Here is a 12,751-nt window from a genome sequence, read left to right as displayed (position 1 = left end):
ATCATACATTCAAGGCCTAATCTCACACTTAGCTCTTGAGGCCCTCACGAGTGAATAGCCGTGCATATATAAACTCCGGATGGATTGATTGATTGAGATATGGGCTGTAGATTTACCACCCACTCAGGGATATTGTACCTTGGTGGCCTAGTCGCCACTTTGGTTTGACATCTGATATGGACCTAGCAAACACAATGGAATACCAAGAGCCTCAGAAACTGTAGCAAATAGTTTGACTCAGATATAATATGGGTGCTATGAAAATAGAGGTAGACCTAGGCATTGAATGGGATGCTGATCGTTCACCCTAAATAAATACTGAGAATTAGAATCTACACATTAATGTCAATGGGGATAATTTGTTATATATGGAGATGTGGTACATTATATATAAAGCATATGAATACAGAGGTATGCAAGGGCATGGATGTAACACATGCAAAGGAGCAACTGGCTGCAGACATAGTCCTCACACATGAATACTATTGATTGTAGATCAATATACAAATGTCGCAAGAAAAAACCCAAACATTTACAAATGTGACAGGTTTTGCTTTGACCAACTCTCTCTTCAAAACCAGATCATTGGCAACACACATCAGTCGTGGTGGGTATTGGAAAGATAGTTTTCTAACCATGCACACTAATGTACTCACTGCTGTGTTCACTTGCACTGGTTCCGTTTTTCAGTGCATACAGCTTCTTGAACTTTAATATATTCAACATTATTTACATTTGTGACTTGGCACCACCATACCATTATTGTGAGAATATGCCAGGAATTACCACCATTAAGTCAGCACCAGCTTTACACCAGGGAAGACACCATCAATCCATACCACAATGTGGCGTGCACTAGCGCAATGATACAGGAATCAGAATATATTAGGTTTGGGTGCCAGGGATGTGTTCAATATATAAAAAATTACCACAATTGAGGAATGGATGTCCACAATATTACGAGAATTATCACAATACAGGCACAGCCAGCATTGTGCCATGGATGTTCAAAACATACCAGGAATTGCCAACATTGTGCTAAGGTAAACATATGCCAGGATGTGGCATGCTTGTGCAACGGAAACCTACAATATTCCAAGAATTATCACCATTTCAGAATCATTGCTATATAATGGGGTGGCACCACTGTGTCATGGGTGTTTAATTATGTCAAACAGATTACCATTCTATCAGGGCTAGCATCATTCAAAAGATCGCCACTTTCATTTCATGGATGCAGATAATATGCCATACAATCCCACCGTTATGCCATGGCCAACATTTTACCAGGGATAAACATCATTGCATGGATCCTATGAAGAATGCCACAAGCTGCTAATCTAGCCACAGGGGACTATCACCATTTTTGGAGCACAACCCCATGAAGATCAACCACAGTATTGTACATCTGTGCCCCACGTCGGAGTTGCTTCAGCCATTAACCTTAACATAGAAATATCAAGTGCTGTAGTTGATATAAAAATAACCACGCACACAGGAATATTGCAGGATGTAGACCTAATATCACAGTGAACACCCAGGGCTGCTGACCCACCACAATACAGGAGAAGTGCTTTGCCAGCTCCCAATGGTAGCTGGTAGGAGACTGAGTGGGGGGGACAATAAAGAAAAAATAGAACTTACCTGCTGGTGCCGTCGCCAGCCATCGTAAGTCGCCGCCTCTCCTTTGCAAGTCAGGAACCAAGAATAGGGAGCACACAGGCTTCCAGACTCTCCTGACCAATCACGATGCTGCTAGTAGCAGCAACCTGATTTGTCTGAGTGACGTGGTTTGGCGTTCAGAGAGAGAGTGGAAGCCTGGGCATGTTCTCCACCCAGACTGTAATACAGCCTGGGTGGAGATCATGAGAAGTGAGCATGACTATTTGGCTGGCCCAAGAGGACCTGCCAAACAGTCATGTGTACTTTAGGTGCAGCAGAAGCAGCCACTCCTCCTCCCTGTGATGCGGGGAGCCCAGCCCAGACCTGCCCGCCCTAACCTGGCACCGTGGCAATTGCAATAGAAAAAAAATGAAATGATAAGAATGCTCCGTTGTTATCATTTTCTTTTTTCTTTTGCACTGCTTTAAAGCAGTGGGGCGACAATCCTCTGCCATAGCGGAGGAGCCGCTGCTGCTAGTCCCCAAACATGAATATAATGAGCGGCACATCTTGCCTCAAAATGGAAAATCATGCATTGTAAACCAGTATGTTACATCATTGGCTGTACCTGTGGTCTGTCTACATGCGGTGTAAAGGCAGGCCCACAAGGAATCTCATTGGCTGAAAAGGCCATCCCAGAAAGTTATTGCATGGGCTCCAGAGTTGACTTTACACAGGAAAACTGAGACCTGTAGAAGAAACTGTCATGGAGTAATGCCATGGTATTTACATGATGCAGACTAAATCCGTACAAAGAACAAATATGTGTTGTACGGATGGTAAACTGGGCACTCAAAGGACGTTTGTGCTGCAAATATAGCATCTTTAAAGGACTACCATATGTTGAGGGAGCTGGGGACGTAACCACTACATAAGGCTGCCATGAGGTGTAGTGGCTGAAGACCTAATGATCACAGAGGACTACAATATTTTGTAGGGGATGTAGTTCTAGCCTTCACAATAGGTATTCATGCATTGTAGGGGCTGTAGACCCTACATCAAAGGAAGAATACCAAGTTTTGTGAGGAGTTTAGCCTCAGCATCTACAGACAACTTGCCTGCAGTGAACGACCTGTAGGCTAAGTATTCGCAGAAGATGTCAGAGAGTTGTAGAGGCTGTAGAATTAACAATCATGGAGGACTAGCATGAGTTGGAGGGGGCTGTGGTCCTACCATCTGCAGGATTATCACGAGCCACAGAGAAGGTAGACCTAGCATTTTTAGAAGTTTCCCAAGAGGTTCAGTGGCTGTAAACTTAGCCTCAACAGAGAACTACTATAGTTTCCTGTGGTGCAGACAACACAAGACTGCCAAGAGGTGTTGGGAGATTCAGCCAAGAATCTACAAAGGACCCATTGACTTGTAGGTTTGTAGACCTAGCCACCACAGTGTGTTGTTGGGTGTATACCTTAAGGATCGAAATGGAAATCTAGTTGCAGATTGCAATGTTGGCATTATCCACATTTCACTGTGTACTCCTCAATATAAATTAACTGTCTTCCCTTCAATGTCAATCAACATTTTTATGGAACATCTCCAGCAAAGCAATCTGAGTCATGTCCTCATTCTTCAATCTGGAATTTTTCAATCACTTTAGAGTTCAGAGCCTGAGTCCTCTACCTCATTGCCTGTCAAGGATATTGACATAGGTTTAAGGAATTATTTTTCAAGAACATACCTTTTTCAGTTTCTTCATACCTTGATGTTAGCCAAAATAGGATATGATTGTGATCAGGGCAGGGAGGAACAAGACGTCTCTTAATAAAAATTATTTTGTGTCTCCCACAGTCAGATTCTCAGAATACTTTTACTTGCCCAGTAATATCACCCTCTCCCGCTCGAATGTGCTCAGCAAGATGATGGCTCCTCCTTTTTGGAAGAGCGGCTCCCTGATATTGTGCATAAACCACAGCAGAGAATTATCCTGTCACATCTGCGCCAACATTATCTGGACCCTGTACTATTTTTTTTGCCAATGGACATGCCACTGCTTGCACAGCAGCACCTAATTAAACAGTGCTACAGTTGGACGTGGCAAAACGCTGGCGGGCAGGGTGGGAAGGGCAGTGGGGATATGGGACTATCTGGAGGCACCACCTGTAAAAAAAAAAAAGAAAAGACAACAACACTCACCGTGGGGCAATCACCTGTGTTGGATGCGTGTTGGCGTTTGCCCTGCAGTAACTTGCCCGCAAATCTTCTCCAGCAGCCAACAGTGTCCAGGTTATTTAGGTGGTGGTACTGCCTTGTTGTTTCGGTTCTCATGGCCTCCCCTCATGGCAGGGTTGCCAGGAATGCAGCTTGCTATCACGAATATGCTCTAATGCAGATGGAAGTCAGCCAGGGATCTTGCTGACTCCATTAGAAGATTGAGGTCCGCTGTTTCCTGCATTTTGAAAACAAAACTTTCCATGTCACATCAAAACCAAAGGTGCTACGCAAACAAATGATGGACGGAATGCTGAATGAATCATACATTCACCCCCAGTCAAGAGATCTGGGTTAAACCCATCGTTCTTTTGCTCACCATGCCACCCCAGTTTAGAATCAAGCTATCCTGACTGAAGAGGGTTGAAACCCCCAAATCGGTCCTAGGATGCTTGCTTCCAGTCCAGGGAGGACCTGGCTTGGCAGTTCGGGCTGGACTGCTCCCATGAGGCACAGGGTCAAGTCTGATTTGCATTTGGCTGGGTTCAAACTGGAATGGCATCGTGAGCAAAAAAACGATGGATTTAGGCCCAGATCTCTGTACTGGGGTGGATGTATGACATTGTTCTGCATTTTGTCCATCTACTGTTGTTTTTGCATATATCAAAACCAAAAGGCTTCTTTTCATATTATATCAGTGTAATTGTTTTCTTTAAATTACAGGAGGACCACAAACTGAGCGCTGAAGAACTTGAAGAAAAGTACACCACCAGTCAGTTTAAGGTATGAGTGGTACACATTCTCAAAATACGCCAGCTGTATAATATATAGTTGGACAAACTATTGCATCTCAAAGCTGTCCATATGTTGATGCAGCAAACCTTAGCACAAACTGGACATTTCCATCTTTGTCTGTGCTTGATTACTATGATGCTTTGGCATTGTTTTACTGCATGCCTGCAAAGGGGTTCCCATTTATCGCCCTATGTGTCTCTGGAGAACCATGTAAACATTTTCTTCTATGTGCAGTAGCACCTCCTTCCAATATTTTTTCATCTGACTGAGCGGATTCGCCATGATTTGCTTTGTTTGTATGAATAGTAACCCTGAATGTCCCTTTGTGTGCTCAGTAGGCCACTGTTCTCCTTGCATGTCGATGAGGTTCCCACAGGGTTCCCTTATGTGTTTATGCAAATCCACCTGTGTTACCCTTATTTATTGGTTAGGGGCTGCACCACTGTTTCAATTGTGTGTCTGCACTGGCTCCCCAGTGATTTCCATTTGTGCATCTATTGAATCCTCCCAAAGTTTCCTTCTGTTGAATGGTCCTAGGTCTTGGAATTTTTATCTGCCCAGGCGGCCCCTGATTTTTATGTATCTACCGGTCAAGGGTCCTCCAATTAACAGTTCCATGTATGTCCATGATTCCTCCTGCAATGTTTTTGGGGTATTCCCCTCCCCCCAATCAAAATGTTTTCTCTGTCACAGGTCCCCCCGCTGTAAAGGTTTCTGTCAGAAAGAGTCTTCTGTCCCAAAATCATTTTCACATATCTATGCTGGGCTGCACAAATACCACCATCGCTTGTTTCTGTTGCAGGGTCTCACCAGTGCAAGAGCAGCAGAGTACTTAGCCAGGGATGGTCCCAACTCGCTCACCCCACCCAAGGGGACTCCGGAAATCATCAAGTTTCTCAAGCAGATGGTGGGGGGCTTCTCCCTCCTTCTGTGGGCAGGGGCTATCCTATGCGAGATTGCATACATTGTCCAGTATGCAGCAGACCCCACGACGGCAAGAGATAATGTAAGTCCAAACAATGCCTGCATTAGTTACAAAGTATTAATTTTGCATTACTTGGTTTTAAAAGCTTTGCTTCACAATAGGCCATAAAAGGCAGGTAAGGACATGCTAAATGGTTGGACCAGACCGAGAAATAAGAGTCCAAGAAAAGTCTTCCTCTGGCCTGTGCAACTTGTATAACATTTATGATACATATTTCATCCCTCTTTCCAATTGTAAACGGCTGCAGCAAATTTCAGGGTGGTTTGACTATTTGCATTACATCACTGCATTCATTAACATTTAAATGCCCATGGACTAACATATTTTGGCTTATCTGACGGAGAGACAAATTCCTATACAATATCCATCCATCCATCCACCCACCCACCCACTCACTCACTACTGATGGACTTGTCCAAGCTTCTTTTTGACAGTGCATTGGCTGGGTAATCAGAAGGGCCTTTTGACAAGACTGCAAACACAGGTTCTGATGCTTACAGACTGAATTTTCTCTGAGACTGAAAGCTATTCGAGCCAAAAATATACTTGAGTGACCACAGCAAATGGCTTACTAATATGTTTTTATCTTATTCGACAGCTCTACTTAGGGATTGTCTTGGCCGTTGTGGTCATCCTGACCGGATGTTTCGCATACTTCCAGGAGGCAAAGAGCACAAACATCATGTCCAGTTTTAACAAAATGATTCCGCAGGTAAGTTGTGGCTATTTTCTTTCTTATATCATATCTTGTTTTCACTACCTCTCCCACCCATACAACACCCTACATCAGAACTGCCATTTTACTTTTGTTGTAGGGCCTAACAAATATTTTGTTTCAGAATGTCAGACTCTAGTAATGGCAGATGTGCAACATTATTAAGGTGAATTAAGAAATATACATAATCTTGGCTCCTAAGCAACCATCATTAGCGGTTGCAATCAAAGAAAGAAACCATGACTCCTTTATTGAGTTATGGTTCTCTTGATCGCCCAACGTCTGTCATCTGTCCTCTGGTTTGAAATTAACGCTGCTTTGACTGCTTTGTGTCCTTATCATGTCTGGCCAATTACATGAATTGTCGGAAGTTTATATCAGCCTGCACTGCACCTTCCTTGCTAGGGGACCAGCTTGAATTTACTAAGGGTGGGCGTAGTTTGCGAAGTAGCGCTACGCGAAGCTACGCGAAGTGCACTTCGCACTACGCGAACTTCAGGTAGCACTACGCGAGCTGCATAGTAGCATGTTTGCACTGTGCAAGATTCATTTTCAATGATAGCACAGTGCGAACAAGCATCCGGCACTGTGCAATTATTGAAAACGGCATCTTGCACAGTGCGAGCTGTAGTTTTCTGCCGCTCGAGTAGATTTTTAATTCAGTGGCAGCTTTCTCAATGCGAACTGGTAGTTTCTCATCGCGAGCGGTCGTGAGCATGCACGACCACTCGCAATGAGAAACCTGACCTCCCCGCGTTGAGAGTCTCGCCGGGATGTCATTTTGCTTGCTCGCGGTCGCGAACATGACATTGAGGACCGCGAACAAGCAAAAAAGTGACCGCTGCACTACGCTACGCTGCGCTACGCTGCGCTACGCATGTTCGCACTGTGCTACGTGCATCTCGCGTAGTGCGAAGTTGTGCAAACTTCGCAAATTACGCGAGCGTAGCATAGTGCTTTGCCCAGGGTTAGAATTTACAAGCATGAACAGCAGATTATTTCCATTTTAACTGCCATAGAGAGTTTTGCATTTCATTACAGCATAATCTGTTCAATCATTTAACAAAATTGCATCAAACTTGGCATGCGAGTAGTACTTTACTCGGAGTAGTGTTTTTGCTTGATTTGGTGAAAATCCGATCAGCAGTTTTTGAGAGATTAGCATTTGAAAAAAATAGTGTTGCATGTTTTGAAGGATTAAACTAAAGAGAGAGAGCTTGAAATCAGAAAAGGATTTTTAATTTGCGTATGTTAGCACCCTTTGAGGAATTTGCACAAAATTTGGAAGACAGCATATTTAGCTTACACTTGGTATTATATGTTTGTCTGTGTGCTTGTGTGTGTATATATGGATACACATGGAAAATGATGTGCGGCCAGTGGATTAAAGTGATTCTTTAACTGCAGGATTTACCACATAATTATGGCTTTAACACATTTACAACACAATTCACCTCATAATTTGCGGATTTGAAAACAGAGTTTCTAGCTCAAATAGTTGAAAATAATAGTACCAGAGAATGTGCCACATAATTAGATTTTTCAGCGCATAGTTGGGATACCATACCTAGGTGGAATTTACATATTTCCTTTACAGGCGTTATGCAAAATTTCCAAAAAGCTACAAAAATTACACAACGTTACACAAAATACCGGTGTAGTATTCTGCACCATTTTTGTAGAGCCACATGGTTCCTTGCATTAATTTTTAATACAAAGACATATTTCGCGAGTGGTTTTGTGGCAATCATTATGATGAAGAAATCCACATTTCACAGGGAAGCGTGAAATATTTTTCCATATTTTGCTGTTCTCTGTGAAATACATAGGAAGGGGAGTGCGGTGGGGACAAAATGGCATTTTTGCCATTTTGCCAAGCCAGGGGTGACACAAGAAATTTTCCGCACCGGGTACCACCTGACCTTGCTACGCCACTGAATACGGGCGTTTATCCCATTGCGCATTGTGCAATAAAAGCACCCAAACTTCGAACGAACAAGCTACTGATTGAAGGGAGCATTTTCAAAACTACTAACAAAAGCAGGACTGATAGTGGGATGCAAACTTGCTTTTGTGTCATTCCAGCAAGCCGTCGTCACCCGAAATGGAGAAAAATGTGAGATCCCGGCCACTGAGCTGGTGGTGGGAGACTTGGTCGAGATCAAAGGAGGAGATCGAATCCCTGCCGACCTGAGACTGCTCTTCGCTCAGGGATGCAAGGTGAGGACGCCATGCTCAAATTGCAAATGCTTTTCGAAACTTTAGACTTGCGTAAAATGTATATTCTTGGAACAACATTTTCACTGTTCGCATTCTTAACAAAGTCTCGCATTTTAAACACCCATCGTGCCAGTGGGAATGTGCATGCCAGCAGGCATAGGGGGTGAGTCTGAACTATACAAAGTTTATAACCACACAAAGCATTTTTGAATGGCTGTCGTGTTAGTGGGAGTAGACATATAGAGGATCACACTACTTATTTACCATATGTAGAAATTCATCTAAGTGTGTTATTGTACTGGGGATACTATATGGGGAAATGTGTCAGCCAGACACAAAAGTAAACAAAAAAGTCTGCAATTATCTCTCATATTCTGCTAACAAGCACATTTATTCCTTCAATTACACTGCAGCACAGCTCAGGGTGCAAAGATATACTTTTTTTTACAGTTCTCATATTGTGCAAACTTGACCCAAGGGCAATAGAGCGCTTTACATGAGCACCAAATTGCATTACACAAGGTCAGAGTCTAGGCACCGGCAAATGAAGTGATTTATCCAGAGTCACAGGAGGCTGAGCCAACTCCAGGATTCAAACCTGGTTCCCTAGCATAAAAGTCAGCAGCTCTGGGAGATAGGCCACATCACCTCCAACCACAAAAGCTTGTCAAGAAAGTGATACACCCATTACATCATCATGAGAGGGCAGACACCAAAATCCCCTCCCAAACATTAAGACATATTTTCCCTTGGTACTGACCACTTTATTGAGGGTAGTTGTGGCAATCTGGCGCTCCCATGTGGTCATTTGTGGTGATGCCTTAAGGCAAAGGCCTGCAATGGCTTAAATGAAGCACCAGATAGGAGCATGAGGATGTTACTATTCCCCTACTCTGGGAGACACACCGGCATCTCTTTACCCCTAATGAAGGATAAAGCTGAGCTAAAGTAGTGGTGGAGACATGTCAGGGTGGGGCTTCTTCTAAGCATTCAGGAGCTCTGTGAGAATCCAGTTTACAAGACAAACATTGGCAACTAGGTGACAGCATCTGATTATTTGTGGGAGCCAGCATAGGGTCCTGAGAACCCCATATCCTCTGGTCGCATATGAAAGCCCTCCACTATGTCCAGTATTTCTGTAATATTCTTTTTATTTCACGTTACATGTAATAAACCGGTAAATAGAATATCAGAAATTGACCTGGGCCTTAACCCTCTTCAGCGTAGCATTGCCTTATAATTCATGCATGGAGTATGACGCATAGAAATGCCAGGTGTGGCAGAAGTAACATTACACAACATTAGTCTACCAATGACATCAACCTTGCCCCATCCATCGCTGTCAACAGTCTCCATGTGACTGCTGAAGGGCGAGGAGAACCTCTTCCTAACTTTTGAATTTAAGTTTCGATGCCATGGGTGACACACGTGACTAAATGAAAGAGTTGGTTCTATTCTCCAAGCCGAGTACAAGTTCAGCACTTTGTTGTCATTTTGTACTTTTCCATGAAGTGGCTCGTTTGAGTGGAATGTATTACAGGAGTACAAGAGATGGTTAGAGGGCATACTAACAAATTATTATTTTTTCTGCCTTCAGCACTATGGTCCCTATGGCGTTGCAATGCTCTATGTTCTAAGCTAAATATACTGATCCTATTTTATTCTTATTAATTTTGGTCATGTTGGCTCAGGAGCTGGTCATTACAAGCAACACGTGCTGAGACAGTTTGCATTAAGTATTTTCCTTGCCTTTGCTAGGGTTCTTAGGCCTAGGTGTCTTAGGGCCAGATGTAGGAATCCAAATAGCGACCGCAAACGCCGACATTCGCAGAATTTCAGCCTTTGCGATTGCAATTTGGCTCTGAGCAATGTAGGTAAGATTAAACCTACTCGCAAAATAAGGAATCGCAAAAATTGTGATTCCTTATTTTGCGATTGCATTTAAGGAATCGCAAATTGCGATTCCTTAAATGAATGTAAGTAGCACAAAAGAAAGTGCACTTTAGCCTTAAGGAATCGCTAATTACCACCAACTTCAAGTCGGTGTTAATTAGCGATTTCCTTTAAAAAACACTTTTTTGCTTTTTTAAAAGTGCCATGTGGCACTCATTCATGCCCTTAGGGCATGTATGTGCGCTACATGTGCACACATGCACATTTCAGGGGTGCAAAAGGGTGTCCTTTTGGAACCCTTGTAACCTTGAAATTGCGCCCGGAATTTGCGAGTGCCTCTTTGTTACTCGCGGGCGCTAATCCTATTCATTCCTATTGGCCTCTTGGCCCATAGGAATGAATGGGATGGTATTCCTTGATTGCGAATCTCAATTTGCGACTCGCAATTAAGGAATCGCAAATATTTTTTGCGATTCCTACCTACATTCAATTTAGCGAGTCATTAAGAGCGATTCGGTAAAAACCGCTAATAATGGCTAGCTAAATTGAATTTACCTGCATCTGGCCCTTAGTCTTTAGTCAATACCGGCAGTGAGTCCTGGGCTCCTGTGGCTTCCCGTGCAGTGAGGACCCCACGCAAAAGCAGATGGGGAGCTCAGAGGTCATCAACAAACAAGGCCATTCACTACTAAGACCTGTGAGAGCTAGCACAGTAGCCTTAGACTCCATCTTGTGATCAGATAAGAGCCTTTCAATGTAAGCGGCATTACCCAGGAATGGGGTACGAGCCACAGCGAGTGAAAGGGGAGGACCGCTCAGTACAGGACCAAACCTGTAGCTCCCTCACGCTCGCCAGAAGTACGCTTTATGCAGCAGTGGGGACATTCTCCATCCTCACCATCCTTTCAGGTAGTAATGACAATGACAGAGGGAAAGGCAGCGAAAAGGTTATCCTAAGTGAATTCCCTTCTGAAATAATTAGCAGACTTCTGAAGACTGAAGTTCTGACCACACCACATATATCGCTCCTCGACATCGCATCTTGGGCAAACTAGTTCACCCCATGAGTTCTGTTTTCTTTGATATGACACAGTATGAACACTTAGAAAGAGGTGAAATAGTAGCATTGAACACTTTGTGTTTGCAATGCCTCTCTTCTCCACCTCCCTAATGCTCTCAATTTTCCAGCACATTTCACCTCCTGCCTTTGCATGTTGTGTGTGTGATGTCTCTGTGTGCATTTGTTTCTGTGTGTGTTTGGTATAGTGTGGTGTGTATGCAAGTCTATACAGAGGAAACATTTTTCACTATACAAAAGCCAAGGCAACTGAGTCTCTCATGACTCTTTCTTATCCCGGGAGAAATGATGCTTATTTTTCACTTTCTTTGGGCTGACAGGTTGATAATTCCTCCCTCACGGGCGAGTCGGAAGCACAGGCTCGATCCAATGAATTCACCCACGACAATCCTCTGGAAACCAAGAACATTGCATTCTATTCCACAACTTGTCTAGAAGGTATGTAGAAACCAGTCCAGAGGGGCTAAGAGCAAATGTAGGTGGGCTGCTCAACAACATTGCAATCAGAATAGGAGAAATGGGCTATTATGGGGACAGAATCAGGCCTTGGATACCTGTAACTTCCAGAGGCTAAAGATCCTGAGCTACCTCCAACTGGTCACACAGGTCCCTTGAGTTAACTCTAATATTTCCAAGCCCACAATATATAACTCATGCTAAACAAGAGTGGCGGTATAGTCTACCATACTGACTTCTAGTGGGCGTCTAAAAAGTCTAGAGGCGTGCAGGGTGCTCAGGAATTAAGATCAATTGCATGCACATGTTTCCGATGTAGACATCATGAAACGATGGCATGGCTCTGGGGTGAATTCACGTGTGGAACACCTCCGGGCATCCATATTTATCTGAACTGTAAGCTTTCTGTTTCGGCAAACTTTAGCATGGGTGATACGTTTGCAGGAGGTGATGATCACAGGAAAACAAAAATCAAATCAGGTGGTACAGACACATTGATATAATTGAGTCTTTGTATGCCTTAATTATAATAAAGGCGCTGGAATAAGAGAACCGTTGACAATACTATGTCAAGACAGGTGTTTTTGCACAGCCTCACAGGCTGTTCTAAGGGGGTTCACTAACCAGATGAGGTCAGGGTGAAACTTGCTCACAGCATCAGTGTGTACATTCACAGTGGCCAATATTAAGTACACTACAAAGGCAGAGAACATTTTAGTGACACTCCTGTAGCACAAGCACTCAAAGGAGAAAGTATGAATGGCTCACACATTGGAGAGTATAAAATGAAGACATAACT

At 43.5% G+C, this 12,751-nt stretch overlaps 1 protein-coding gene across 1 annotated transcript in view; it reads left to right on the top strand.

Annotated features, from left to right (window-relative positions):
* The window catches only part of ATP12A (ATPase H+/K+ transporting non-gastric alpha2 subunit), a 127,169-nt gene that overhangs the window by 55,677 nt on the left and 58,741 nt on the right, over nt 1-12,751 (top strand). Inside the window, exons 3-7 of the mRNA XM_078681821.1 lie at nt 4,534-4,593; nt 5,408-5,611; nt 6,189-6,302; nt 8,391-8,525; nt 11,817-11,934. Of these exons, the coding sequence (XP_078537947.1) occupies nt 4,534-4,593; nt 5,408-5,611; nt 6,189-6,302; nt 8,391-8,525; nt 11,817-11,934 (631 nt within the window). The remainder of the gene's footprint in view (nt 1-4,533; nt 4,594-5,407; nt 5,612-6,188; nt 6,303-8,390; nt 8,526-11,816; nt 11,935-12,751) is intronic.

The sequence above is a fragment of the Lissotriton helveticus genome, chromosome 3_1 (assembly GCF_964261635.1).
Source record: "Lissotriton helveticus chromosome 3_1, aLisHel1.1, whole genome shotgun sequence".
In the NCBI taxonomy this organism is placed as follows: domain Eukaryota; kingdom Metazoa; phylum Chordata; class Amphibia; order Caudata; family Salamandridae; genus Lissotriton; species Lissotriton helveticus.
The sequence above is the reverse complement of the archived record's forward strand: the minus strand, read 5'-3'. Positions and strand labels throughout refer to the sequence as shown.